This window comes from Cyrtonyx montezumae, unplaced genomic scaffold, assembly GCF_038088225.1.
Source record: "Cyrtonyx montezumae isolate F1298 unplaced genomic scaffold, pur_monq_1.0 scaffold_10, whole genome shotgun sequence".
Classification (NCBI taxonomy): Eukaryota; Metazoa; Chordata; class Aves; order Galliformes; family Odontophoridae; genus Cyrtonyx; species Cyrtonyx montezumae.
The window spans coordinates 6,481,936-6,509,769 of NW_027071826.1; the positions used below are offsets into that span (position 1 = coordinate 6,481,936).

The following is a 27,834-nucleotide window of genomic DNA, read 5'->3' on the forward strand; positions in this document are numbered from 1 at the left end:
CCTACAATAAAAACATGTTTTTAACTCCAACTGGTTTAACCTCCTGAAATAACAAGCTCTCCCCTCAATAAAAAAGAAAGCAAGAAGAAAAAAGCAAAACATCAGCCCACATGAAAGGAAACACATGGGAAAGACTTATCCTCATACAAGTTTTGAACAATATATGGTATATATTCCCTCCCATAATTCCAGAGAAGCAACCCTGAAAGTTCTGAGCTTCTAAAAGAGAAGGGCCTATATATTTCCATCCCCACTACTTTGTGTGCTAGAGGGAAGCTCCAACATCTGTACTCCACTTTTCTCAAAATCAGACAGGTCCTCAGATCCATTCTTGGACCAATTACAGCATTCAGCAGCACGATGTGGTGGTGTAGAGGGAGTGAATGCTTTCTCAGCAAACCCTTTAGAACAGCAACTTTGTTTTCCAAAACGCATTTCAAATGGGCTTTAGTCCTAAATTCTCAGTGGGACAGTTGCTGCACTAGCATCAAACTCTGGTTCTCCACTCTTGGTGCATCCACAGAGTGGTCATCCAGTTTCTTTGCTGTACTGGCACCACCTGTGACAGATATGTCCTGAGCAGCAGTGCCTTACAGAAGGATGGGAACACGCTGCTGCTCCATCCCACCACAAATCGTGATTTGTCAGCTCCCTGGCCCTGCTCACTGTTTTCTTGAATCACGTCCCACATGCTCCATGTCAGTAGGACAACGACGAGTCCTGCAGCAATTTGGGGCTCGGCATTACAAGCAAGGCTGCCTCAGGGTGTGGTATTCAACTGATTTTCTTATCCCCATGAGAAAAGCACTGGAAGCCGATTCCCTCAGCAAGGACCTAAGATACTTACACTTGCCCACGGATTAACAAAAAGCATTGGCTCTACAAAACGGAGCACAGCACATACTAGAGCAGCCCGCCTCACAAGGAAACACCTTCCTCAGCCCCAGCACCATTGCTTGCTTAAAGAATACCCCTTCGAAGGATAAAAACCGCTGAATAAAAACCCCACAACTCTGAGGAGCACCGCAGCAGCCACCTGCAACCCCAGACCACAACGCGGCGACATTACCCGTGTGCTGCCTTGAGATTTTACTCAGCACACAAAAAGCATTTGAACGCTCCCCCAGGGGAGGATACAGACCGCCATGACGGCGGCTTCCCGCCCCCCGTGCCCAGACAGAGCGAGCACAACGCAGGGAAAGCGCACCCCGCGGCGGCCATCACAGCACACCTCAGCCCGCTCCCCTCAGCCTCGGGGCGGTGAAAAACGCAGGGGAGGGACACGCACGGCACATCAGCCCGCCGGGGTGGGGCAGCGCATGCGCGGTGGCTGCCATTGAAAGTTTAGGGCCCACGTGGGCTGTGGGGTAGGGCTGTAGAGGGGTCGGTGTGTCCTGAGGAGCTCGCCTCGCCTGGCTGCTGCGTCCCGCCCTCGCCATGGCTCCTGCAGAGATCCTTAGCGGTACTGCCGTCTCCGCGTATGTACCCTCCTCGCCCAGGGCTGCCGAGAGAAATGGGGAAGGTTTACCTGAAAGCGTTGTCGCAGCCTCCCAGAGCTCGGGCTGGGGGTCTGCTTCGTGTTGGACTCGTCCGGCTTCGGCCCCGGAGCTCGTGGTTGTTCGGCATCTGTGCTCTTGAGTGCCCAGGCCGGTGAGATGAGGTGGAGCTGCTGTGTGTCTGCGCTCTCAGGATGCTCTGTGCACCTGAGTTGGCAGCTTAGGGGTGGGCTCTGTTTTGAGGGCATCGGTTGCTCCTTTTTGAAGCTAATTAAACTAAGCTACGTGTTGGAGAGCACGAGGATGAATGTTAACGTGTCTTGTCAAAACTGTTGGTAAGATTTGTCAGCATTCCTTCTGCTTTCAGTTTTCACTCAACAGAGCCTTGTGCCTTGTAGTTTTGTTCACTTTCCCTGTTCCTGCTCTGCAGTTCACTGCTATACACGTGCATACATACGCTATTTGTATGAGCACACTGCTGTTCATACACAAGGAAAACAGTGTTTAGCAATGGGCGATGATGCTTCTGATATTCAGTGCTAGTGGTGTGTAGCGAGATAGGCTTGGAAAGTACGTCCTCAGGTTGGATATTAGGAAAAATTTATCACAGAGAGTGGTGATGTGTTGAAACATATTACCAAGAGGAGGTGGTGGAGTCACTGTCCATGGATGTGTTCAAGAGCTATAAGGATAAGAGAACACAGTCAGTGCGGATGGGCTGGGCTTGGGCTAGATGATCACAGTGGTCTTTTCCAACCTTAATAATCCTCTATAACCAGTGAATCTGGGGGAGGGGGGAGGGAAGTATAAATTCGAAATGATCTGAAGTAATCTCTGAAAAATTGTTGGGGCTGGTCTTAGGTGTTGCTGCATGTGGAACATCTACTTCCCTCTGACAATGCTGTATTTCTCAGAAGTAGTATTAATGTATCTTAAATCTAAATATCCACAATGAATGCTGCTGGAGTATGTTTTACCATATGGGTCCAATTGTTGAGGTGATTACTTGGGGCTTCCAGTATGTCAGTCTTATGTACTTTGTTAGACTTAATGCTTTTGTTAGTCTTAAAAGCATTGTGCTCTGCATGCTCTGTGTGTTGCTCTGTCCACTTCAAATTTTCTTTTTCTGGCATGGAAATTGGCATAGGTTTCTTCAGGCTGCACATTAGTACAAATTTAGACTGAATAGAATTCTGGAAAGGTGCTAGTTTGAGGACAAGGAGCACATTTTGATTTTTTTTGAGCTTACATCTTCTAATTCTCTTGGTGGGACATATTGCATTTTTAAAATTATTTATTTATTTTATAGTTATGGTAGTGACTCTTATTTCTGTTTGTTTTCAGTATTACGTTAGCAGTTGTTTCCAGAAATGAGTGATTGTGCAAGCATTTGGAAAGAGAGTGAGATTTTAATAGATGCATGTGGAAGAAAGGATTACTTTGTTTCCCGCACAGTTCAGTAGTTCTTGGTTAGAGTCTGTCTTTCAGAAGACATTGAATCTTGACCTGAACACAGCACAAAATGGGGAAAAAATAATTATAACTTAACAACTGTCCTTGATTTCCTTCACTTCATAGTGAAACTGTAGCATGGTCTACAGGCATAGGCCTCACATATTTTGGTTCCATTCTGAGGAAATAGACGATCCACTTGTACTTATCTGTCTCTTTTTCCAGACCCTTAGAGAAGTGCTGAACCAGAGGAGTCTCATCATCCAGAGCCTATTGTTGGGCCAAGAGTCTATCAGTAAAAGAAAGAAGAAAGTGATAGGCGTGTGCTTTTTCTAGGAACATTGAATTGCATTTGTCTGACATAGTAAGGGAATGTTCCTTACTACATCACCTGCAAAGTCTTTTCGGTTACAATCTTGTAGGATTTTTCTATTATTTTAGGCTTTAAACAGGAAACTTGGCTTGTAAGTCAGACAAATATTAACAAATAAGGTTAATCAAGCCATGTTCCAGCTAGTTAGTTCTGAGTTTGTGTGTTTTAAATGAAAAACAGCTAAGTACTATGAACTTTCTTCTGCTACCAACCACCTCTTCCCCAAAAAAACGTAAAATAAATAATTCAGTCATGTCACTATTTACTTTTTTTTTAATAAATAACATTCTTATTTTTGTGAATTGGTTGAAGAGAGAAAATATTTAGAGTGATTGTGTGTCCTTGTCCCTGTGAGCAAGGATGACTTACTTATGAGATAAAGCTATTTAATGTGTCAGAAGTTTTGAAAGATCAGAAGAAACACAAAGGAAATTAGTCAATATGTGTCAGGATAGTAAAGGTAATTTTATCGTGCAAGGAAGGGAGAACGTGCAGAGCAGCAAGAATTGTCATTTGTGTGGGATTTTGGTGCTTTTGCAGCTTCTTTCAGTAGAACAAGCTCTTCTATTTGGACATATCTGAAGGATATTGGATGTGTTACACTGAACCTGCATGTGGGGTGAGGGCAGGAGACTTGTGAATTCATTACAGCTCTGTTGTCTAAACAGCATCTAAACAAACACATTTGTTTCTTCATTTGAAGAAATGAAGTTGAGCAGTGGCAGTGCTGCAGGCAGTAAGGAAAAAAGGAAAAATGGCTATAGGGACAATAGCTCTGGCCAAGGTGGCATAGGATCTGGGGAGGTTCATTAGCCTTCTACAGTCATTTCTGGAGGGCTGCAGCAAGGGCACTTTTGATTCATGCTTCTGAAACCTTTGGGGAATCTATGATCTGGGCAATGAAGCCAACCTTTCTGTCTGGGGGGCGTTGTCTCTGAGGGATGTACTGGTAGGTCATGTGTTCAGCAACCTCACCCACAGCCTGGGTTCTACAGTCCACAGAAGGAATGGAAATACAGCCTTATTTGATCCTAAACTTGGCATATACTCACAAAGCAGCCGCCCATGCCATGACATGTAAAGAATCCAGGAGGTGTGGTGGTGGAGTCTACCTGGGGAGATCCTGGCATAGGGACTGTACATCTCTCTCTGTGCTTTGAGCAGAACTGGATGAGGGTGGTTTGTCCTTTGCTATTCTGGGAAATTCATTGCATAAATTTAAATTCTGCTCATTTCTGCAGTCTAGTGAAAGAAAGGCTGACAGCTTAATCTTTGGAATTGGCTTTTTCATTGTATGCTTAAAGCCATGTGCTGTCCTTAACCTGCGTGGACCCTGGACTCATGTTTGCAGTGGAGTTTGTTTGTGAAAGACCCAACAGCACAGGGGAGGTCTTGAGAGGGAAGGCTCTAGGGGAATCAGCCATGTCCAATTGCTAACCTATGTTTGAAAACTTCGTACTACTGTTACGTGTTTTTCACTTAATTTTCTCTCTGACTTTTGCATCTGTGGCTTTCCTGGTAACTAGCAAGCAGCAGTAGTTAACACTAGGTGGCTGTCTAGCAAGTGATTTCTTGATTCAAGACTCTTGAGGTAATAATTCAGCACAGTCAGCACTGCTTGTGTGTTCTTGCATTGTTACCTTCCTTGTGTAGCTGAAGGGGAAATGAGCTAGTGCCTAATTACAGAAAATGGCAGCATATTGGGTGAACAGTCGTGGCTGGTTGGTGTAGAGGCATGCCATAGCCCTGCTTCATGGAGGATGGAGAGAAATAGATCCTCTGATGGGACTACTTCTCCTGCACTGAGAAGGATAGATTAAAAATGAATTAGATCTGAGACCCTTTCCAGTTGACAGTCCCTTATGAGAACTTTCCTGCATCATAAACTATGATACATTTCATATTTCTTTGCATTTCCTCTTGTTTGTAGGTCATGAACCACTGCTGCATCTTTCTTACTTGCTTAGCTGCACATAAGCTGCATCAGAGCCTCATCTCAGAAGTAGCTCCCTCAGATAGGTGCCCCACAGCACCTACTTGAGCACTGGGTTTCTGACACTCCTTGTAATCCTTGCATGGCTGCTGTTATGGGCTCCTTGTGAGTTCAGGCCTTACTGTGTCAGCAGCTGTTGTACTGCCTTCCCTAGGGGACATGCAGCAGAGGTGAGGTGCTGCCACCCAGCAGATGCATTTTTATTGCTTCAGTATGATGAATTTCTAGGGTGAAGCTGATAAGCTCAGAAAACAGTGTCAGAGCCAAGTCAGTGTCAAATGTTATGTGGAGGTGCTAGCTAAATTGTGCCTTGAAAGCACTATTTCTGAGGTAAGAGATAAACCAACTTTTTTTTTTTTTTTTTTACCAGAGCTTGTTAAGAGACTTGGGGTAGCTTGGCCAGATACAAATGCTTATACATACCTTGAACCTGCTGCTTGGTGCAGTAGAGCTCTGTCCATGTGGTCTGCAGTGTGGCAGGAGGGAGGCTTGATTTAGGATGTGGCAGGAAGCTGTATGATTCCCCTGAGATGGTGCTTAGAACAGCCCTGGGGCTGCTTCTGGCTGGGCCAGCTGCAGCCATCCCCTGGGAACAGTGTTGTTGAGTTACTTCTGCTTCTGTTTCTCTTTCCTCTTGCCTCTGGCATTCCTGATCTGGAGCCTATGTAGTGGCAGGATAGAGTTGGTTCCATTTGCTATCTATCATCGTGGAGTTTTGGAGCTATATGGCAGGAATTGCAGCCTTCCAGGTACTTTGTCTGTCCCAGTTCTTTTGCTGTTTGCATTTTTTTAGCAAACTGGCACTGACAGCTGCTCCTCCAGTCTGAGAGTTCTGGTTCCGCTTAGGAAGTATCAAACCCCTTGCACCACTGATTTAAGGGTAGATGTACCCAAGGTAGGCAGCCCTGATCTGCTGTTCTCACTATATCCCAGCTGCCTCCAGTGAGGAGACAGAGCCATGTCTGCAGTCAGGCCTTTCTTGACAATCTCAGATTCTAAAGAGAGCATTGGGCCCAGCACCAGGGACTTCTTCCCCACTACCACGCCTGCACTGGTGAAGGAGCGTGCACATGAGATCAGGCAGTGCGAGGCAGTGGCAACAGCTTTTGTGCTGTATGGACTTCATTTATAGGGAGATGAGTAACTGCTGCCTCTAAACTAGGTATGAGCTGACATTTAAGCTAGATTGATGCAATCAGTAAATCCTCTCATGTACTCATCTCAGAGTTGTTGTAATAATTGTATCCTTGAGCTTGTCTTTGCTGTAGAGTTAACCTGATCTGCATACCAGGGTTTAATTTTTCCTTGCTGCTTCATTTATCTCTCATTCTTCTTCCTGCTCAATTGGAAAATTTTTTACTTTGATTGAAAGCCCTCAAAATTGATTGAAAGACCAGAGTAACTTTCCTACATCTGCACTGGGAAGCAGGAAGATGAGTGTAGAACTGATTTATCTAGCCCTGGGTTCAGCAAAACAGACAGGAAGAAGAAACAAACAGTTTTGGCCATCTGTAGAAGAGGTGTAGGTTTGGAGACAACCTATTCAGAATCACAGAGTCACCAAGGTTGGAAAAGACCTACAAGATCATCCAGTCCAACCATCTACCTGTATAGCACTCCCTAAAATGAGTATGTGTTTGCTGGAATGTTAGTTTTCCAACCGCTTGTCTTACGATTGTATGAGAACTCAAACCTGTGGTTAACTTCTGTGTTCTTGTTGTGTGTTTTTTTTTCACACTCAGACAAGTGAGAGAGAGATTAAAGAAGCAAGTTGCTGAGATGAAGAAGAAGTTTCCAGGTTTCACACCAGGACTCGCAATTTTGCAGGTATTGTTTACTTTAATGACCTCTACAGAAAATCTCTGTTGCTTAGCTGTGGAAAGTGGGCAACTGTTTTAAAAAATGGGCAGTTCCTTTTTGTAAGGAACTGAAGTGCTGAGTACCATGTGAGGTGTTAGTGCAGTTCTGTGATGTTTCATTGTCTTTACATTGTTATGAGCCCCAAGATCTGACAGCTGTAGCAGATGTGATTGTACCAGATATTGTTGAGGTTAATAAGGGATTTGATCAGCTATTACTGTAGAACATGGGAGAGAAGTGAACAAAACAAATCACCTCAGTGAATAAGACCCCGAGTGCATAGGATTGAACAAAATCCCATTGCTGAAATTGATGTCTCTCAGAAGCTTGACTTAGGTCCTAGAGTCTATGCATAGACTAATGAGACTATGCATAGACTTGTGAGTGGAAGAAGTGCTCTTATCAGTTAGGGTTTCAGGATTGTATTTGACAGAATTAAATGGTGTTTTTTTTTCTCATGACAGTAAAACTTTTTGGTATGCTTAGATCTGAAGGTGAGTAGTGAAAAGTGGTAACAACTGTCACATACAGATGAAGCTGTGCGGCCACAAGGAAATTAAAGGATTGAAAATGGCTGTCCAGACAAGGGGTTTCTATCCTTATTTAGGATTTATGGCTCAGGAAGAGCAATCTCTGGTTTCAAAGCACAGAGACCACTTTAGAACATGAAGAACATACTCCTCTTTAATGTCAGGAGCAAATCTGTGTTTGCTTGTTCTTGATATTTCTCATTAGCTTTAAGAAGATCAGCTCTACAGAAGGTTTGTCTTTGGGTGTTTAGTAGGAAGAGGGAGGTTCCTGATTTATAATTTAGTAAGGGATGATCTGATGGAAGTTGCTGAGCTGCTGACCTTGTAAACTCTTCAAAAATGGCTCCCTTATAGTGGTACTGGAATCTTTTCTTGGTTGACCTATTTTCTTTTTAAACCAGGGTTGTCTCAGTCATAAATCCTTTACAGTCTGTTCACTCTCTGACACTTTTGTAAGCTATCAAACAGCCTCAGGTTGGAGAACTTCACCTCCAAATGCAGATATTATCAGCTGTCTGTTTTTCAGTTATGCTGGGTCAGTCAGGTATTTCAGGTATGCAGCACCAGACACAGTATGTGCTCCTTTCTTGGGAGGTATCTGGTGTCCTCTGAATTGGAAGAATGAGTCAGTTATCTTTCATTTTTGTTCTGTAGTCAAGAATATCCTCTTTTACACTCTGTATGTTGCCTTTTTGCTAACATGTCTCTTCTGCCTACATGATGCATCCCTTTTTCCTAAACTTAGCAGACTCCACAAGGGAGGCAGCCTCTTTGTATAAGCTGGGGAAGAAGTGCATGCTGGTTGACTGGCTAATGCAGACATCCTTGCAGCTTGAGATCTCTGGGAGAAAGAGATAGCTCCCTAGTGTCAGAGAACTGGGTTTCAGGAGATTTCTTAACTTTTATTCATGCTTGCCCTTCTTTTTCTAGCAGTTACAAGGAGAATTACCTTTAGCAAAACATACAGGATGATGCAGACACCAGTACTCTTTACTTGACTGCAAATCAGCCAGTACTGCCAAAATCTACAGACATTTGTACTACTTGCTGCTTTCTCTCTGTGCATTGCACTGTTTTTACTTTGTTGCTTTTTCTTGTTTGATGAGAAAATTCTCAAAGTAAAAACTGCAGTGGAAGAAGCTTCTCCATAAAGGCACACATGCATAAAATTAAGATTCCTGGGTGTCAAAGGGGAGGGGGATCAACTTTTTGAAAGCCTCATTCAGATAATTGGATGTTACCAGTACCTACTGATCATTTAATTAACTTTTTCAGATGAGATGGCAAGCAATATTTTCTGCTTTTCTGCTTCACTGTGTTTTTAAGAGTTTTCTAACAGATGTTAATGGTATTTATGCAGGTGATCAGATTCTTTCTTAAGCTGCCTCTTACTTGAAAGACCACTTTCCTGTTAGCTCCGAATGCCTTTAGTCTGTATCAGTGTGGTATGGTTATTTGAGAACACCTTTTTTGCCTCGGTTGGCAAGCTGAGGGTTAAGCCATTCTCTGCCTGTGGCAGGGTCTGCACTCTGCAGGGTGTCTCAACTGTCTTTTCAACCTTAGGTCGGAAATAGAGATGATTCGAACCTCTACATTAATATGAAGCTGAAGGCTGCTGCTGAGGTAATCCCCAAACTGATGATTTTTTTTTTCTTTTATCTCCCTAAAGTAGGTCCAATCAGAACATGAAATTACAGGTGTGAATCAAATAGCTTTGTTTAAGGTCTGTATGTGTTGGAGAAACCAGTGCTAGCCTGAATTCCTTGTTATAAAGGAACAATACAAATGTGTAATCTAACACAGAGGGGGGTACTCTGTAGCAATCATGTGGGTTGGAGCTGATTACACAAAAGGTTACCTAAATGATGTGTGTCTGAAGTGCTGGTTTCTGTCTTTACTGACCTGTGGCCATGTGCTGAGCTTCTCTCAGTTTCTTGTTGATGTGTAGCTGCACTTACATCTGTCACCAAGAGGACCGTTGCATGCTACAGCATGGCTGGGAATCTGAGTCCCTTTTTTCCTAGGTGACAGCTGGCATCTATGCTGGCATCTCAGAGCAATATGCTGCCAAGCCACGATACTGTTGTTCATGCCAAAAGGTGAATGGGACAGTTGAAATGTAGGCCAACGTAAATAGGCAAAAAAGATGAGAGATTAGTCTCTCATTTTCTCCTTCACTGATGGTATTTCCAATTAAAAGGACTGTAACAACAGGAATAGGAGATAGACCTGTAAAATGTGACAAAACGTAGATGAGGGAGTTTGACTGAAGGAACAGCTGCATTGATCTCTGATATCGTTTCAGAAATCAGATAATCTCTGGGTATTCTTGTTTGCAGATTGGGATCAGTGCTAATCACATAAAACTGCCAAACACAGCAACAGAAGCTGAGGTAAGTAATATTGATAAGGAAAAATCATGTAATTTTGATTTCAAGCTAAAGGGGTGAAGTTATCTTTTTTTGTAAAATGAGAGGAGAAGATGGCTTATCTGCAGATACTAACTCATGAAAGAAGAACAGGAACCTGATGAGTTGTTTTTTTTTTTTATTTTAAAAAAGAAAGCTAAAGCACAACTATATACAATTTAGAAACTTCAGCAGATGTGTTTCTCAAATAAAAAAATGTGAGTCATTCATACTTCTTGGGTGGAAAAAACAAAGCGTGCTCTGTATCTTTTAATCCAGATAGGGTTGTGTTGTTTTTACCTTTTATTAATCTTGCTTCAGTTTATTGGCCACTATGTTTTTGGTTTTTGTTTGTAGGTCCTCAAGTGCATTGCATCTTTGAATGGAGATCCTGCTGTTCATGGCTTTATAGTGCAGCTGCCTCTTGACACTGATAAACCTGTCAATACAGAAAAAATAACCAATGCTGTTGCACCTGAGAAGGATGTAGATGGGTAAGCTGGCTGGCATCCCTCTAAAGAATGTGACTCCTTTTTTTTGTTTGTTTTTCCTTTTTTTCCTCCCTTCTCTTCTAACTGGTATTTATGAGACTGGGAATTTACTTGGCCTCTTTATTCTTTCAAAATACAGCTTAAGTACCATCAATGCTGGGAAACTGTCTAGAGGAGACTTCACAGACTGCTTTATCCCCTGTACTCCAAAAGGATGCATGGAACTTATCAAACAGACAGGTAAGGAAGTTTCCATTATTTGTGAATGCAGTAGTCTTCAATAAAAGGACAAATTATGCATATTGTGAGGCTGTCTCTCACACTAAAATTTTTGTTGAGTTGCCATGTTTCATCTCTGCCTTTTCAGATAGGATTGCTTTAAGCTAGCTCTTTTCCTTACTTTCTTCCTCCCAGCTCTGTATCATGCAAAACCCAAAACTATCCTGGAAAGTAGTACCGAGACACTTATTGACCAATATACTCCAGAGCCACTTGAGAATGGGATGCAGAACGACCTATTTTTATTTTCTCCTGCTTTTCTGTGGTACAGGTGTCCAGATTACAGGGAAAAGAGCTGTAGTAGTTGGTCGCAGTAAGATTGTTGGTGCTCCTATGCATGACCTGCTGCTCTGGAATAATGCAACGGTAACCACTTGCCATTCAAAGACCTCAACACTGGCTGAGGAGGTAAGGAAAGGATGGACTCGTGAGACTGTAATTATGTGCTGCAAGCCAATGCTGCCAGCAGCATGTTTTTGTCTGATGTTGTCTTAAGTCAGTGGCTCTGGGTTATTTTTCATCTGAAATATTTTTCCGATTTTGTTTATGGAATGATTATGTGAATGTACTGTTGTTGAAGGCCCTTATTTAGAGGGTTGCAATTATAACAATAAAATTGTTATTATTTTTATTTGGGCAAGTACTGGGAATTTAATCATCCATTCCTAATCTCCAAGTAGTGGCCTACAAGATGGTGTATGTTTTTGTTTGGGTTTTTTTCCCCTAAAAATGCCAAGTGATTATCTACTTTCATGGCTAGGAAATGCTAGATCAAATTTCTTCTCCATGGTTTTGTTCTAGTCTATTTTCTATGACTAGGAGTTTGTACCATTTTCTTCTTTAGCACCTAAGAGTGACAGAAATAGTGTGTTGCTGTGCTGCCACCTACTTGAATTTTGTTGAGCAGTCAACACTCTATAGGCAAGTATCAGAACTGGAAAGGGGATAAATATAACTCAAATGCAAGATCAGAAATACTGCAGTGCTTCATGACATTAAGTTGCTGTTTCAATAAGACTGTCATTAGGCTGATTAACAATGGAAGTGCTAATTTGTAGTGAAATCTTAAAAATAGCTCATCTCTGTGGAAGATACAAAGAAAAAAGTCCAGGGGATAGCAGCTTCCTAAGGATACAAATGAAGCAGCTCAGGAAGTAGCAAGGAGCTTTTGTCCAAGCTTCTAGTAGTAACTTTGTGACCAGATCTGTCATACTTGCTGATTACTGCCTGAACAAATACTAGTGCTGAATTCCAGTCAGTTTCCTCAGGACTAGCATGTTACACAGTCCTGGACATAAAAACCACAACAGTGCTGCCACAAATGAAGTGCAGCTTACCGTTCTGTGTAGGGGTTGTTCTTGGCAGCTGTCTGATGAGTGCTGGGTATATTTCTAGAAGTGAGAAGTGGCTAATATGCTGCTCAATATGCAGGGTTATTTGAAGGAAGGAAGATCAGAGTATGCAGAATGCTTTTATCTACAAGTAGCGTGTGTGATCCATCTGGGAATCATGATAGAGTTCAGAGGAGGTTGTGAAGTGTTGACTAGCAACCGTGCAGGGCAGGAGCATGAAAATAGGCTGCAATTTCTGGCTGTGGCAATTTGTCCTTTCCAGGGAACTGTTAGCTACCTTTCATTGATGGCAGTGCCCTTCCATTCCTCTGGGGGCAATAGGAGAGTGCACAATTTCACTGAAACTGATTTAAGCTGCCCTTCGAGCAGCTCTGCCTTTTTCTATTGTCAGTGTGATATAGAATTGTTTGTTTGGATTTTCTTATAGATTGCTAAAGCTGATATCCTGGTGGTTGCAGCTGGCAAAGCTGAGATGGTGAAAGGTGAATGGATCAAACCTGGTGCAATCGTAATAGACTGTGGAATTAACCATGTGCCAGGTGCGTGGGTAATGTATAAAGAGTGGGGATTTATTTGTATATAAATGCAGTTGCTATGTAAGTACATGGATACAGTTTCCTTGGTGTTTCTAGTCCATATGCATTTATTTCTCATTTAAGTCTGTCTTATGGCAACCCATCTGAAGGTTCGAGAATAAAACTAAGATGGTTTTGAAGTACTGTTCTAAAGTAGATCAGTGATAGTTTCATTTCTGCCATCAATGAGACTGATTATCTGTAGAAAAAAGAGGAGGCCTATGCAGTATTAAAACAGAGTATCTATGTAATTTGCCACATCTATATAGCAAAATCGTGCTGCTGTTGTCACTTGTGAATGTGCAGCTTTGCTGTCGTTAATTTGCGCAGTTAGATCTCATTAAGCTGTTCTGTTTGAAACACTTAAATGGCAAGCAGTCTCTTAAAGTAACTGCAGATTTGTTGAGTCACAACATTAACTTCTTAGGTTTGAATGACTGTTATCTTAAAACAAAGCAGGTGCTGCAAGAAAATTGGTAACAGTGGCTCTGGCATAGAACAAAGTGCTTGAACATAATGGATTTGGGGGATAGGGTTTCATTTAGCTGAGGAACAGGCAGTCTGGCAATTTCTGTTTTCACCTCATTTAAAATCCAAATTGCAGATATTCAATGATATGGAAAATTAGTCACCATCCAACTATCTCTCTGCTACACCCACAGGATTTTTAGAAGGTAGTTTTCATAATTAATCAGTCATCTTGTTGCCATTTAATGGAATGTAAAGAAATTTCTGCTTAACAGTCTTATTCCTCAAAGAGGACGTTGATTTGCATTAAAAACCATTAATCCACTGTCTAATTAAAGTTAAAAAAAAGCTATCAGCTGTTGCTATTTGTTTGTTGAAATATTTGTGCCAAGCTTCCCAAACTCAGGCAGTTTGCCATGAAGCAGTGTCCCTGCTGTTATTGGTGAGGCAGAGAAGTTTGGACACTACCCCACTGATTTTTCTGACATGTGTTGGCTTTTTTTTTTTTTTGTCAGGCTTGATGTGAATTGCATCTCTGTGGTCACATCCTTGTTTCTTTGCAATTCATCTGCCTCAGCAGTGCACTGAGGTCTGGGTTTCTCATACAACCAGCCCTACTCAGTGTTATATGCCAGTTTGTTTCCAGCAGTGTGTGAAGCTCTCTGGTCTGGGCTTGGTAGTGTACCACGGAAACGGTCACGTTTCAAAGTGATGTGTACCATGGCCCTTTCTGTGTTTTTCTGAAGCTGCTGAGTTTTCCCATCTCCTGTTTTCCTTCTGATAGAGTGTGGGAAAAAGATTTCAGGTGAATCTTCTGGAAAACCAATGCCAGAATAGGGAGAATTTGCAATGCTATAAAAAAGGAAAAAACAAACAGAAGCTAGGTCACTGTATTCTCTAGCTACATTACTGTCCAAATAGAGTTACCAGCGCTAGCCATGATGATGCTTTGAACAAGGGGGAGATAAACAGCGCAGTTAACATATATCTTCCATAGCTTTAAGTGTACCCAGCCAGGTGCCTGGTAGAAGTGTTTGTGGTTGCAGTTGAAGAGAAATGTCTGAATGTGCAGTTGTGGGACACATCAGGTCTTGCATTTATGTGTTACAGTTGAACAGAATTTCTTCCAGGTCTTTCAGTAGAGAGAGAAGGGGTTAGGACCTCCTGACACCTTCACAGAAAAGGATGTCTTTCTAAGTGTCATCGTATTTGTATTTCTCTCCTTACTGCTGCAGGTTGGAGGTAGTTCAGCAGGTGTTCTGAATGCCTTATTTCAGGGCTGTAGGAATTGCTTTGCTACAGGAATGCAGAGCAGTGCAGGCAGAGGAGATGGCACAGCGTTTGAAGTATCCCTCTGTGACTCCTGATGGAAGAAGTTCTCCTCTTCAGAGGATTCCTCTGATATGGGATTTTGCAGCCCTATCCAACAAAGAATTTTGAACAGTGGAATGTGAGAGCAGCAAAGGAGGATCTGCTTCCATAGATTTTTGTGCCATGCTCTTCAAACACCAGAGAAGCCAGAAGGATTCTGTAGGAAGTCTTGACCTGATGCTGTTTGTATCTCTGTGTTCTGGGAATCACGCTGGCACCACAGGCCAATAAAATCAGATTGTATTGGATCCATTATCAAACATCTTTCCCAGTGATAGTCAGAAAAAATGTCAGCCTTCAAAAATGTATGTAGTAGGATCATCTATGGTTTTGTATGCTTACTATCATATATCCAATTTGAATGATAATTGAAAATGTGTTACCAATGTACATTGACTTATAATGTACAAGTTTAAAATATGAATATTCCCAGCTCTGGTCTCACCCATGTAGGGCTGTAAATTAGTTCTTCTCTTGGACCTGCAGCACCCCAGATATGGATTGAGATCATTGCACCTGTTCATTACATACATATAGGCGTGTCCTTCATCTCTTAGTTCTCAAAGTCCTTGGATGCTGTCTATCACCAGTTCTAGCAAGATAGATAACTTACTGTACCAAAGAAGACATGGGGAATGGTTCTCAGTGTCACTGTTGCTCTCTGTAATTTAAGGGCAGAATGATGAATATTAAGAAGTTAAAATTAATGGGAAGAAGCAGGAAGCATTGCATATGAGTTTTTCCTTCAAAATCTAATTTGTGTTCAGCAGCACTTGGCATAAGGTGTGAATGCAGGGGTATGGCATTTGGGTTTGTTTGGCTTGTGCTCATCACAGTGTCTGTCTGTGTAGCAGATCAGGCTGTTTGTGTTACTGCTTGTTTTCTTTGTTTTGAGGTCTGGAGCCTTCCTGACTGGGGTGGTTGGTAATCCTGCTTGGAATCCAAGGAAGAAAATATAATCATATTATTTGCCTTTTGCAAACTTAATACTGCTGTCTGGGCCGGAAGGCCAGACTGGTCTGCAGTTTGGGAAGGGAAACTTGACAGTTGCTGTAGAAACAATGTTAACAGCTGTGACTTTATTCACGTCTTGAACTTTAGGGAGAGTAAGTGTTGCTTAAAACAGGTGTTCAGTAGAACATCCAAACATCTGTTTGTCAGTAAGAATGCAGTTAAACATCAGTGTTGATAGGACCTGCTTTTGTTCCCTCTTGCATTTTGGCATAGTAAACTGTTAATGAGCTTGCTTCTCACATTCTTCCTCTTCATCAGATGGATGCATGAATAGAACAGTCAATAACTTTGTGCATTTATGGTATGCAATGTAATATTTCAATTTAACAGTATTAAAATCTGTCATACATTTTTTTCATACTGCTTAATGTTTTCTGAAGTCCTTATACCTGAAATAAGGATCTGCCACTCCAGGAAAAACTTAGATTTGTTTTTTATTTTTATTATGCTGCGTCCGTAACTGGTGAGTTTCTTAAGTGACTCTGATAGTTTATTAATGCATTTTATCTTTCTGTCTCTAATGAGTGACCTTAAATTTTGTGTAGCAGAGCAGGTGGTAGCATTCCTTTCTGCTAGAAAGGAGATGGTTCTGCTGGAGCTCTTGTAAGCCACCTGTGAGGTTTGTTTTGATGAGACTGTTCTCTGTGAACTGTAGTATTTCCCAGTCCATCATTAAAGAGACAATAGGTAATTGAAAAGCTCAGCAATTTCTGTCTTCTGTTTCTGTAAATGTAGATAATTTTATTCTAGATTTTGTCCAAAATGGAACAGAGCACCTGTAAAGCTTTGTTTTTAGAACAAGACAACTGATCATCTTCCTTTAGTGTCTTCTAAATCACTGATTCATATCTCCTTCATACTGAAAGTTTACTTTATCTTCAGAGCAATACAGCAAGATGTCACCTTAACCATCCTCTTACATCTCTGTATGTCCCATTTGTGTGCTCTACATGCACAGATGTAAAATTTGGTGTATGCTTTGCTTCCCCCTGCTGCCAGAAGCAGCATTTGTTTTGGAGTCTTCAGACTGCCTTGTGGCAGTCTCAATTCCATTGAGAGAATATTTGTATCCTCAAGAAAAGGGAGACCCGCTGATCAATCTGGCTGATAATAAATGGCACTTAATGAGAAGGTGTATTGTATGAGCCCTGGTGCTATGGGTCAAGTATGAGGTAATAGCTTCATCTTAGGGTGTTGTTTTAACTTTATTTTGTATGTTTCTGTGTACTTCTGGTTTGGTTGCCCCAACAGATGAAAGATTCAGCATCAGTCAGTGCTGTTTTCTCTGTGTAACTTCATTTTTCCTTAAATCACCAGATAGCAAAACCGCCCGTGGAAAAAGAGTTGTAGGAGATGTGGCATATGCTACTGCAAAAGAGAAAGCTTCTTACATTACCCCAGTTCCTGGTGGTGTTGGCCCAATGACTGTGGCCATGTTGATGCAGGTATGTGAAAAGAGCATGAGACATAACACAAGTCATCTCCTCTATGTTTGCCATTGGGGTATGTGGCTGCTGACCGTCAGCACACAATGAAGAGCAGTTGGTGCTTCTTTTTGCTCTTACAGAAGTCTAGTTAGTATTTGCAGACTGATGAGGAAGGTGAACCTGAAAGAAATGTTAGGAAGAACAGTCATTTCTCTGGGATTTTTTTTTTGTGTGTGTTTTGTTTTGTTTTTTAAACTATACATTCTCTATGAGAACTGGCTTGTTTTACAAAGTTCTAAAACTCTCCACAAGATAATGGGATAGAGAGGAGGATGGTAACAAAGTAAAACTGCTCACTCTGGTCTCTTTTCCTTACGAAATGCTACTGACACATAGCACCAAAGAAAAGCATAGCAAAAGGTGAATCTTAATATTTATATATAAATAATACCTTTTACAGGACTGGATTTTTATCTGTCAGGATCTATACAATATGGGTAAATATCTGTCTATATTCCTACGAAATTCAAAGCAAGGCCTTATTCTGCATTGTTAGCAATAGTACTAAATTAAAGACTTAATTAGTCCCAAGTTGAGATAAAGAGGAGGGGAAACTTGTGTGAGCCTCTATTAACCAATGAGGTTCCTACAGTGGTTGTTGCTGTAATGCCTTCTTATGCTTGATTTAGAGTACAGTGGAGAGTGCACAGCGTTTTCTGGAGAAATTCCAGCCTGGAAAATGGAACATTCAATACAATCATCTTACCTTAAAGATGCCTGTTCCGAGGTAATGCTTTCACTGAAGCTACTAACTATGTAATGCATTGTAGTACTCGCTTTTGTTGGCAAGCTTTGTATGATACAGGCCATACAAACATGTAGAGTGTAACTGGGGTTGAAATTTGGAGAGATGTAGACAGAAAGTAGTGCAAGGTCCATCATTGATCCTGTGGCACATGTTGAAATGTAGGCTTGGTTCATCCATAAAACATCAGGGTATAAACATGTTTTTCCACAGATGCTATGTCAGCAAGTATCTAGCTCACTCAAAACGTTTAGTAAATTTTCCATCTGACATGGCAAAAGCCTAGCACCTTAAAGTGGGAGATGGTAGAAACCAGAAGGAGCATTTGAAAATACAGAGAATATGATAGCAGAGCCTTACACAGTGTCTACAGAAAGTCATTCTTCTCTGTAATTTTCTTGTTTCTTTTATTTTATTGTTGTCCTCTGAAGATACTTAGATTCTACTGTAGCCAATGTCATAGCATCGTAAAATAACCTGGGTTGAAAAGGACCTCAAAGATCATCTAGTTTCAACCCCACTGCCGTGGGCAGGGTCACCAACCACTAGAGCAGGCTGCCCAGAGCCACATCCAGCCTTGCCTTGGATGCCTACAGGGATGGGGCATCCACAGCCTCTCTGGGCAACCTGTTCCAGTGCATCACCACCCTCTGAATGAAAAACTTCCTCCTAACATCCAACCTGAGTGTCTTCTGTCTTAGTTTAAAGCCATTCCCCTTTGTCCTACCACAGTCAACCCATGTTAACAGTCATTCCCCCTCCTGTTTATGTGGTCCCTTTAAGTACTGGAAGGCCACGATGAGGTCTCCCTGGAGCCTTCTCTTCTCCAAGCTAAACAAGCCCATTTCCCTCAACCTTTCCTCATAGGAGAGGTGCTCCAGCCCTCTGGTCACTTTAGTGGCCCTCCTCTGGACCCATTCTAAGAGCTCTACTTCTTGTGCTGGAGGCCCCAGACCTGGATGCAGTACTCCAATTTTGGTGAAATTTATTCATTTAATTAGGAAAGGGTGAAACTTTTGAACCATGCTGCCAAATCAGGACATTTGTGAGAAATCAGTAATATTTACTGATTAACATCGCTCTCTTTCTTTCAGTGATATTGAAATATCACGATCTTGCATACCCAAGCCCATTGATCAAGTTGCAAAAGAAATTGGCCTCCTCCCTGACGAGTTAGAGCTGTATGGCCAAACTAAAGCCAAGGTTCAGCTGTCAGTTCTGAAACGTTTGAAGAACCATCCAGATGGCAAATACGTTGTTGTTGCTGGGTAGGTACTACTCAAATAAGGAGACATTGCTTACATAGTGTCAGGATGAAAAGAAATTTTGACAGTGTTGCTTGTCACTGCATTTTCTTTTGTTAAGCTGACAGTGTGGAGTACTGGCATTAACTGCAGTCACTAGGTGCCTGTGTTATGCCTGTAAGTGCTTTGAGGCTCACCTATTACAGGAGTTTCATTGCATCTGTTGTCTTTCTCCTTGCAGGATTACTCCCACTCCTCTGGGGGAGGGCAAAAGCACCACCACCATAGGTCTTGTTCAAGCCTTAGGAGCACACCTTCACCAGAATGTCTTTGCTTGTGTTCGGCAGCCTTCTCAGGGTCCAACCTTTGGTATAAAAGGTATGATCTGACTAAATGGGACAAGGAAGCAGAATGAAAATCTTTGAATGCTGCATTGTAGCCTTATGTAATTTCCAGTTAGGATGAGATTTCTTGAAGAAAGAAAAGACCTTGGTAAGTTCTTCAGTGTTTCCTCAGGTGCTGTGCTGAGTTGTTAACTAAGCTGCCTTCTTAGAGTCATTAATAAAATACATATGTTACCACCCTGGGCTAGGGAGACCTTTATTTGTGTGATTTGACCATTGTCTTTCTGTAGGTGGGGCTGCTGGTGGTGGCTATTCTCAAGTTGTCCCCATGGAAGAGGTAATTGTTTATACAAAGCCTCATTGTATGGTTAGCTTCCAGACCTTGAAGAGATATTGCAGTTAGATACCTTAATGTTTTTTTCTACATCCTGGAGTAGCATTGCAAGAATGATTGCTTGATTTCAGTAAAGCTTATTTTAGGAAATGCATTTCTTTTTTTCAGAAGAGCATCTGCGTGGTCAGGGAATTTCACAGAACTGAGAATTCCTGTTCCCTCTTTTCCCTCTCCTCTTCTGCCCTGAGTTACTGTATACCCTTGAGCAAGTACATCCTGTACCTCTTTTTCCCAGCACTGAAATTAAGATTATAATGACTTAATATGTTTTGGAAGCATATTAAATAGTCAGCAGGAGTGGTCATTGACTCCTTTTATGAGCTATTTTGGTGTACTTGTGTTTTAGATTACTGATGTGGAATGGGAAAAGTGAAAATGCAAATCAATAATGCCAAGACCTCAGCCTGTGGGTGACTGGCACTGCAGTGCTTTTTTGGTGTGACTTGGCAGCAAATAAAATCCTCTGCCTCGGGTCAGGGAACTGACAGGCATGTGTAGCACATGCTCTTGTGCTTCCTCCAGCTCTCTTGTTAATTGCCTCTGGAGTGTTACCTTTGTCTTGTGTGCTACAGGTTGGTGCAGGACAATTTTAGGAGGAATCAAAAAGGGCTGTTTGTTCCTATTGATGCAGCAAGTCCAGAGAAGATTTAGGGGGAAAAAAAAGTTAAGCAGACACATGATTGATTTAGTCATGTGCCAGAAACACGTGTGAATGATAGATGTGACAGGAACACATTCTCCTGTTCGGGAATGTTAGTAAGACAAGGTAAAAGATGGGGCATGTGCAGCAGTGGGAAACAGACCCACACTTTAAATAAACTGGTTGAAAGGACTTAAAGTGTGACCAACATGGTAGAAAAATACATTGTGATATTGTGGGAGTATTTTAATAAATGCATGACTCCACATACTACCATTTTATGATATAGTAGATGTAATAATGACCTTGATACACTGTCAGATGTTTTTGCATGCAGCTTTCCTTGCAGAAAATTATTAGCAAGCAAGACATTTTCCAGTGATGACTGTAGAACTTAAGTGGTAGTAATTGCTTCTTATTGCACATATGTAGAATATGAAAAATCAACATTTCCTAATTAGGACTTACAACTACTGTGTGACTTGTTCCACTGTGGTTTTTTGCTGTTTGGTTTATAAGACCACAGTAGCAAGGCTGACACAGAGGTATCATACTCTTCTGTCATACCACTTTTTTACTGTCGTTTTTTCATCTTCCTCCTGTGCTGCACTGCTACAGAGGAAAGGAATCGTCTTAACAACAGCCTTTCCTTCTCTGCCCTAATGCAGGTTTGTCAAGTGAACTCTATATCCAAAATCTTTTGTCAGTGTAGGTACAATGCAGGAAGAAAACTCATGTAGACAAACCCACTCAAACCATCTTTTAACGAGCTAGAACCAAGAAAATTACTAGTGTTGTCACTGTGTAGTACGTGGTCTGCAAGTCCTGCCTACGATACTGTGTGTGAGTGGTTAGCTTATGCAGAGCTCTTTGCAACCACAGCTCTGTTGCTAGCACCAACCAAGGTTGCTGGCTTGAATTTAGCTCAGATATGCCTGTGGGAGCAGCAGGAGCTTTAGCTGGGGTATGTGTGAATCCTGTTGTGCAAGTGTTGTGAGTGGGTCAGAAGGAAGGTGAAGGAGGAGCAAAGCAGATGTGCCATACCATGTTCTTGGATATTAGGAATAGTTCTTGTGTAAAAATCTGATTTGGAACCTTTGTTCTGGAAGTTTGTAAAATGACATAAATGTGGGGGAGGCATTTTTCTGTTTTAGAGAAATTCTTTCCTCTCTTCCACATACTGCACTGAGCAATCTCTTCCCCCTCCACCCTCACTCACTTTAGTGTTGCTATTAATATGTCTCTTTCCACCTGTCTACGATGTATTGAAATATATGAAAATTGCAGCAAGATGAGATAAGTGATATGTTTTCTGTCCTTTAGTTTAACCTTCACCTCACTGGTGACATCCATGCTATCACTGCAGCGAACAACCTAGTTGCTGCTGCTGTGGACACACGTATATTCCATGAGCTAACTCAGAGTGACCAGGTAGGATCTTTTCTTCTTATGCATTTGAACCCATCTCATTCTGGTCACGATGTTTGGGGTGTGCCAGCAGTATTAACTGTTATGTTTTGTTCTACAAGGCCCTTTATAACCGTTTGGTGCCTTCTGTCAATGGTGTCAGGAAGTTCTCAGAGATTCAAATCCGAAGACTACAAGTAAGTTCAGTAGTTTCACACTGGTATCTGATTTGATTCCACTGAACTCCACCTGTATGTATTCTGAGTTTGGTTATGAAAACATTCACATTGTCTGTAGGTCATAGAATCACCTAGGTTGGAAGAGACCTTCAAGATCATAGCCTGATTTATGGAGTAATACTGTCACTCAACTGTGTCCCTTAGTGCCATGTCTGCAAGCCTGTTAAATACCTCCAGGGATGGGGACTCCACCGCTTCCCTAGACAGCCTATTCCAGCACCTAACTGCCCTTTCCACAAAGAAATTCTTCCTATTAACCAGCTTAAACCTCTTCTGGCTCAGCTTGAGACCATTTCCTTCCATCCTATCACTTATTTGACACAAGAAACTGACTAGACCAACCAAGAACTAGGAGGTCATTCTGCTAGCATTTGTTTTCTGCACCAAGTGTGCAAAAGTCTGGTAGCCCTTGTTACAGCACAGATAACAGGGAGATGAAGATTCCAAGGGGAAGAATTGTTGATTTGACTCTGTTATATGCTGTGTGAGTAACACAGTGGGAAGAACCAGAGATTAGTGCCCTTTGATAATAGTGACAATTTTGTGTTCTGAATGTAGTTTTAAAGATCAGCATTAGTCTTCGTCCGTTACAGTCAGCTACAGATAAAGATGAATAATTCCTGTTCATGTGACAGCCATGTAGATAGTGCAGCACAAAAAAGACAATTTACAGAATTCAACAAAAAGAAAAGGTAAAGATTTTCCTGTCTTATCCAGATTGAGCAAGCAGGAAACAAATGAAAAAATGTGTTCCCTACATCCCTTACTTCTCGTCTCAGGGAAAAAAAAAATCTCGTAAGTGAGCATGTCTACCATTGAATGTTGGACCCTGAGCAGGTCACAATTCCTCCAGGTCTCAGTAATGAACAAGAACCAGTTTGTGTCTCTGGCCTCCTCAAAAATGAGAAATGGAGTAGTTTTTGCATGGGGCTTGAACATTCTGGCTAGAAGTACGAAGCAGGGCCTGCTAAGCTTATTCCAAAAGCAAACCTATTTGAACAATATTCATGCTCTATGAGTTGCCCACTTAGAGGCCAGGACCAGCAGGATACTAAGGAAGCTAAAATTGTGGTTTATTAATTAGCTATAATTTTTCAACCATTAGAAAATATGTGGCTTGCTTCCACTGCTGAGCAAAGTGGCTTTGTCATGTGGTTTGGTGGGCTACTAAGGCTGCTAATACTTCAGAAAGAGTATCTTTTTCATGATGTGGCAGGGGTTTATTTGTTTATTTTTAATGCTGTACTTGAGGAGTAAGAGAACAGACTCCTTTCCTCCCTGCTGTTCTTCCAGAGAAAATAGGACTTAGCTGTCTAGTTAATTAAAAAAAAAAGGCTTGCTCGTTCGTAAATCAACTCAATCGTTTTCTTCATTTCTAAGCTTCCACTTGTATCAGTCTTTAGATGGTTCTTCTCTCAATTAAGCAGCTTGGCAAACTGCCCATCCTCTCAGTATGTTCAGGATCAGCTTTCTGGGATGCTGACAGCCTTGTGACCGAATTGTTTAATTCCTCCTTTGTGCTGCTTAACCAGCGTGCTGAAAGCCGTGTCTTCAAATATGTATGGCTGTGTGCAGTGACCCTAGGCAAAGTAATGAGAAATGGATGTAAGCATGTGAAACTAATGATTGGAACAAGGCATGTAAGAAACTGCAGAGCTTTCTTTCTTATGTTTTCTGTAGGTGCCTTGCACAAAATTAGGTGACAGGCTGCCCTGATGAGCTCTATTATCTGCACTGGCCTTTGCTAGTTGACAAGTAGCAAACTCTGCTTCCAGGCTCACACTGACATGGATCAATGTCTGTTGTTATGAAACTTGAAGGGGCACTGGTTGGTAGGGTATTTCCTCCTTATTTCTGAATATGCAGGTACTGCTGCCAAAGGCTAATTGTTGTAGTGAAAGGTTCTTTTCTCTAAATCTCTTCATTACACTTTTTTTTCCTCTTATTTCTTCTTTCCTTCCACAGAAATTGGGCATTAGCAAAACTGATCCTGCAGCCTTGACGAAGGAGGAAATAAGTTTATTTGTGAGACTGGACATTGACCCAGACACCATAACATGGCAAAGAGGTACAAGAACCATTAAAATATTGCTTAAAAAAAAACCCCAAAACATATCCAATGAATTTGCAAGTAAAGAAAGAAGCAGGCTTTTGGGATAACAGGAAGCAAAGCAGTGCTGGTCTCTCTATTTGGTGAGATGGGTGCCTGCAGCTGGGATCCTTTTTCTGAAGGGTCTTACAGCAGGGCTTGAATCTTACTCTTTGTGAATTCAGACTGGGCATCACTAATTGGTGCAAGTTTCTGCTTGTGGTTTTGATGGTCACTGAGAGTTTTCAGTTCGGCAGCCATAGCAAGCAGTCTGTCTGCTTTGAGAAAGCACTGTTGAACAGGGAGAGGCTACTGCTCTGGAATTAAACTGAATTTTTGTCTGCACGCTTGCTTTCTTGGGAGCTGACAGCAGAAAAAGACTCAATTTTTAAAATGTGCTTAAAGATACCTGAAGCAAGATCAATCTCTGGTCTAACTGAATTAATATTTCACTAACAAAAGGAATTTTTAGATAAGAGGGGGAAAAAAAAGGTGATTTAGACCTCAAGAGTATTGCTTTTCCTTCTTTTTATGAAAATACGATGTGAAATTATTCCCCAGAATTTGCTTTATAACATGTAATGGACCTAGATTAGTCTACCTCGTGGGAAATATTTTTTTATAAAATACTTAGAATTTTTTGAGACACTAGTTTAAAAAAAAAACAAACACAAAACACAAAGCTAGCAAATTTAAGCCAGCATTTTGATCATTTGAGTTTCAAGGGTAATTTGAGTTAATGGGGTTGCATGCAATGTCGTTAAATGGTAGAATCCTTTCATTTACAAAATGATAACTTTATTTCTTTTTTCCTTAGTAATTTCCTGATTTCATTTTGACTAGTGATGGTGAAAAAGAACTTGGAATAATAACAGTGGCTGCTTCTATTTTTTTCCAAAGAGGTTTTGGACTTGTGGTTATTGAGCATGTAGGGAGGTAGAATTCTGAGTGCAGTGCAGAGTCTGTGTTGACTGTGGGCATTTTAATATTGTTGCAGTTCAGTTGGAGAGAATGGTGTCCCAAGCTGGCATCCTCTATTTAGTGTCTTGTCTAGCAAGTGTTTGTGGTGGCATGTAGATGGGACTTAGGTCACACAGTGTAACTGCTTACATCTTTCTTTCTGCATCCTCACAGTACTGGATACAAATGACAGATTCCTTAGGAAAATCACTATTGGACAGTCTCCAACAGAAAAAGGCTTTTCACGAACGGTAATTGTTCTCCTTTCTTGGATCTTTTAAAGAATACTTTGAGAAATAGGATCCTGAAGTAAACTTCTTCAACTCCAGGTGTTTGTCTTGCCAGTACCTTATTAAAGAGACAGCAGAAAGTCTCTTTGGCTAAGCAGTTAAATTCACTATCCGTGCAACATATGGTTTTACTGTCTGTTCATCCCTTTCCTGATTGTTGGATCCCTAAACTGGGATGGCATAGTAACAGTGACATATGAATGTTACAAAATTACTCTCTGCAAATAAGATGCCTGGCAATTGCTAATCTTAGCCAGTGAACCTGCTTTGAACAGGACACATCTGGCCTTAATTCAACACAATATCTGAATTTGTTATCTAGATTCATTGCCTATTATGTTAATTATACGATCAGGACCATGATTTCTTTTGTCCTTTAATTAACTGTCAAATTAGTCGTTCAAATGAGCTGAGCCCAATAAAACCTCTTTTTATTTACCAGAGACTGTCTCTAGGGTGCCTAACTTCAATGAAGGGATTGCATTATGTCAGATGAATTCTACCCTTCTGGGGTGGTTCTGCTATAGAACCAATTGTTGGTTTTCATGGTTGTTGTATTTTTTTTTATACTGTACCATTTAGTGATGGTTAGATGAGTTAGTAAGCTCAGTCTTCAAAAATGTTTTGTTGGTGTTAATGTTCTTACATGAATCACCAGTTTTGTGCCAGGAGGGAGTCACGTAATAGCAATGGAATGAGTATATCCTACTTTATTTGGCAGAAAATAATCTGATTTGAAACTGTGAATTTAAATTATGCATATTCTGAGAGTAATGTTTTCAATTCTTCTCATGGATATATGTCCGTGTTTATTTTTTATTGTAATGTGATAACTGATTTTTTTTTTCCTGAGAATTTGAGGATGGTAAAGATATCTGCTGAGGAATCTTGATGAATTCACGTTCTTTATAACTCTCTTTTGCAGGCTCAGTTTGATATCACAGTGAGCAGTGAAATCATGGCAGTTCTAGCACTCTCCGATGGCCTGGATGACATGAAAAAGCGACTGGGCAGAATGGTAGTAGCTTCCAGCAAGAAAGGAGAACCAGTTACAGCAGATGACCTTGTAAGAGAGTCATTCCATTCCTCAATGCTAACTTTCTTCTATTACTTCTGGAAGTCCTTGGATTGAAAAACATGGAGATGATTCTGTATGGAACAGACTTTAGTATATAGAACATTAAAGATGAAATTTTAGCCTCTGGAGTTAGTAAAGGATTTCTACTACCTTACCCATAGACTGTGCACACGTGTGTTCTGGGCAGGGACAAAAGGTTCTGTGCAATGTACAGTGTGTCAAATTGAAGCTAACACCATATGAATTAAGGGGAAGTATGTGGTGGCTTCTAAATAAAAAAGCATATTTACAAATAGGAAGAATTCAGAATGCATCCTGCTGGCCATCTGACTTCCTAAGCTCTGTGGAGGAAGGAAAGCATAAAGCAGAGACAAATCCTGGTGCAAATTTAATTACTGATGATGAAATGTCTTTTGCTGAGAGACTGTGAATATTATAGAAGTTGAACGCGTTGCAAATAGGTGGAAGGTTTCCACAAGGCAGCCTTTGTGAGAGGCACAAATCTACTTCCACCAAATGAAATGTTGAATTTAACAGCACTAGTGATGTCTGTGACCAGTATGTACTCATAAGCAACAGTCACAAGCTGCAGTACTGTCTTGCAGCTGCCCACTAGCACAGTTCCTGGCATGTTTGTGCAGTATTTCAGTTAGAACACTCCCATACAGTGCTTCAGCATTGTTCAGTGGATAGCCTGTGCTCCAGACCCTTTTTTCCAATAAATATTTTGTAGATGGCAACCCTGTCTAGAGAAGGAGAAGGTAATTGAGTTCTGTATGTGAACTGTGCCCTGTCATTTGGCCTCAAGGCAAAAACAGGCTCAGGACTGTTCCACTGGTCAACAGAGGAGTGTTACTGGTCTTCTGTTGTATGTTTTTTGTTTTATGTTCGTACCACAATGACTGTAAGAAGCAGTTGATAGGCAGTGTGGCCTGACTCTGGACCTTCAGGAAAAGGGCTAGGCAGGAAGCACTTATCTGTAAAGTGTCTTGATGTGAGACATTTGTTGGGCTTGAGAAAGAGTGTGTGCCAAAGTTCTGCAGGCAGCTTTGAGATTTTTAATTCCTGCTGTCCATTTATGGAGCTGCTTTATGAGTTTTATGTGGTATCTGAGATTTCCAGTTTTTAAGAGGTTGTTTTTTTTCCTCTTATTTTAATTTTGTACCCTGTAACTGTGGACTGGAAGAGGACACCAGGTCTGTTAACAGGTCCTCAGGCTTTGCACGTTTTGCAGATGGTGGACATTGGCTTGCTT

The 27,834-nt window shown here is 41.3% G+C and overlaps 1 protein-coding gene across 1 annotated transcript in view; it reads left to right on the plus strand.

The window, feature by feature from the left end:
* The first annotated feature begins 1,376 nt into the window (after nucleotides 1-1,376).
* MTHFD1 (methylenetetrahydrofolate dehydrogenase, cyclohydrolase and formyltetrahydrofolate synthetase 1) overlaps nucleotides 1,377-27,834 on the plus strand; it is a 37,781-nt gene continuing 11,323 nt past the window's right edge. The window contains exons 1-18 of the mRNA XM_065749061.1: nucleotides 1,377-1,478; nucleotides 7,057-7,141; nucleotides 9,268-9,327; nucleotides 10,044-10,097; nucleotides 10,470-10,606; nucleotides 10,743-10,843; nucleotides 11,154-11,290; nucleotides 12,662-12,773; nucleotides 16,980-17,107; nucleotides 17,779-17,876; nucleotides 18,989-19,162; nucleotides 19,380-19,516; nucleotides 19,773-19,819; nucleotides 21,840-21,947; nucleotides 22,046-22,120; nucleotides 24,128-24,230; nucleotides 25,386-25,462; nucleotides 26,427-26,567. Coding sequence (XP_065605133.1) covers nucleotides 1,438-1,478; nucleotides 7,057-7,141; nucleotides 9,268-9,327; nucleotides 10,044-10,097; nucleotides 10,470-10,606; nucleotides 10,743-10,843; nucleotides 11,154-11,290; nucleotides 12,662-12,773; nucleotides 16,980-17,107; nucleotides 17,779-17,876; nucleotides 18,989-19,162; nucleotides 19,380-19,516; nucleotides 19,773-19,819; nucleotides 21,840-21,947; nucleotides 22,046-22,120; nucleotides 24,128-24,230; nucleotides 25,386-25,462; nucleotides 26,427-26,567 — 1,815 coding nt within the window. The 5' untranslated portion in view covers nucleotides 1,377-1,437. The remainder of the gene's footprint in view (nucleotides 1,479-7,056; nucleotides 7,142-9,267; nucleotides 9,328-10,043; nucleotides 10,098-10,469; nucleotides 10,607-10,742; nucleotides 10,844-11,153; nucleotides 11,291-12,661; nucleotides 12,774-16,979; nucleotides 17,108-17,778; nucleotides 17,877-18,988; nucleotides 19,163-19,379; nucleotides 19,517-19,772; nucleotides 19,820-21,839; nucleotides 21,948-22,045; nucleotides 22,121-24,127; nucleotides 24,231-25,385; nucleotides 25,463-26,426; nucleotides 26,568-27,834) is intronic.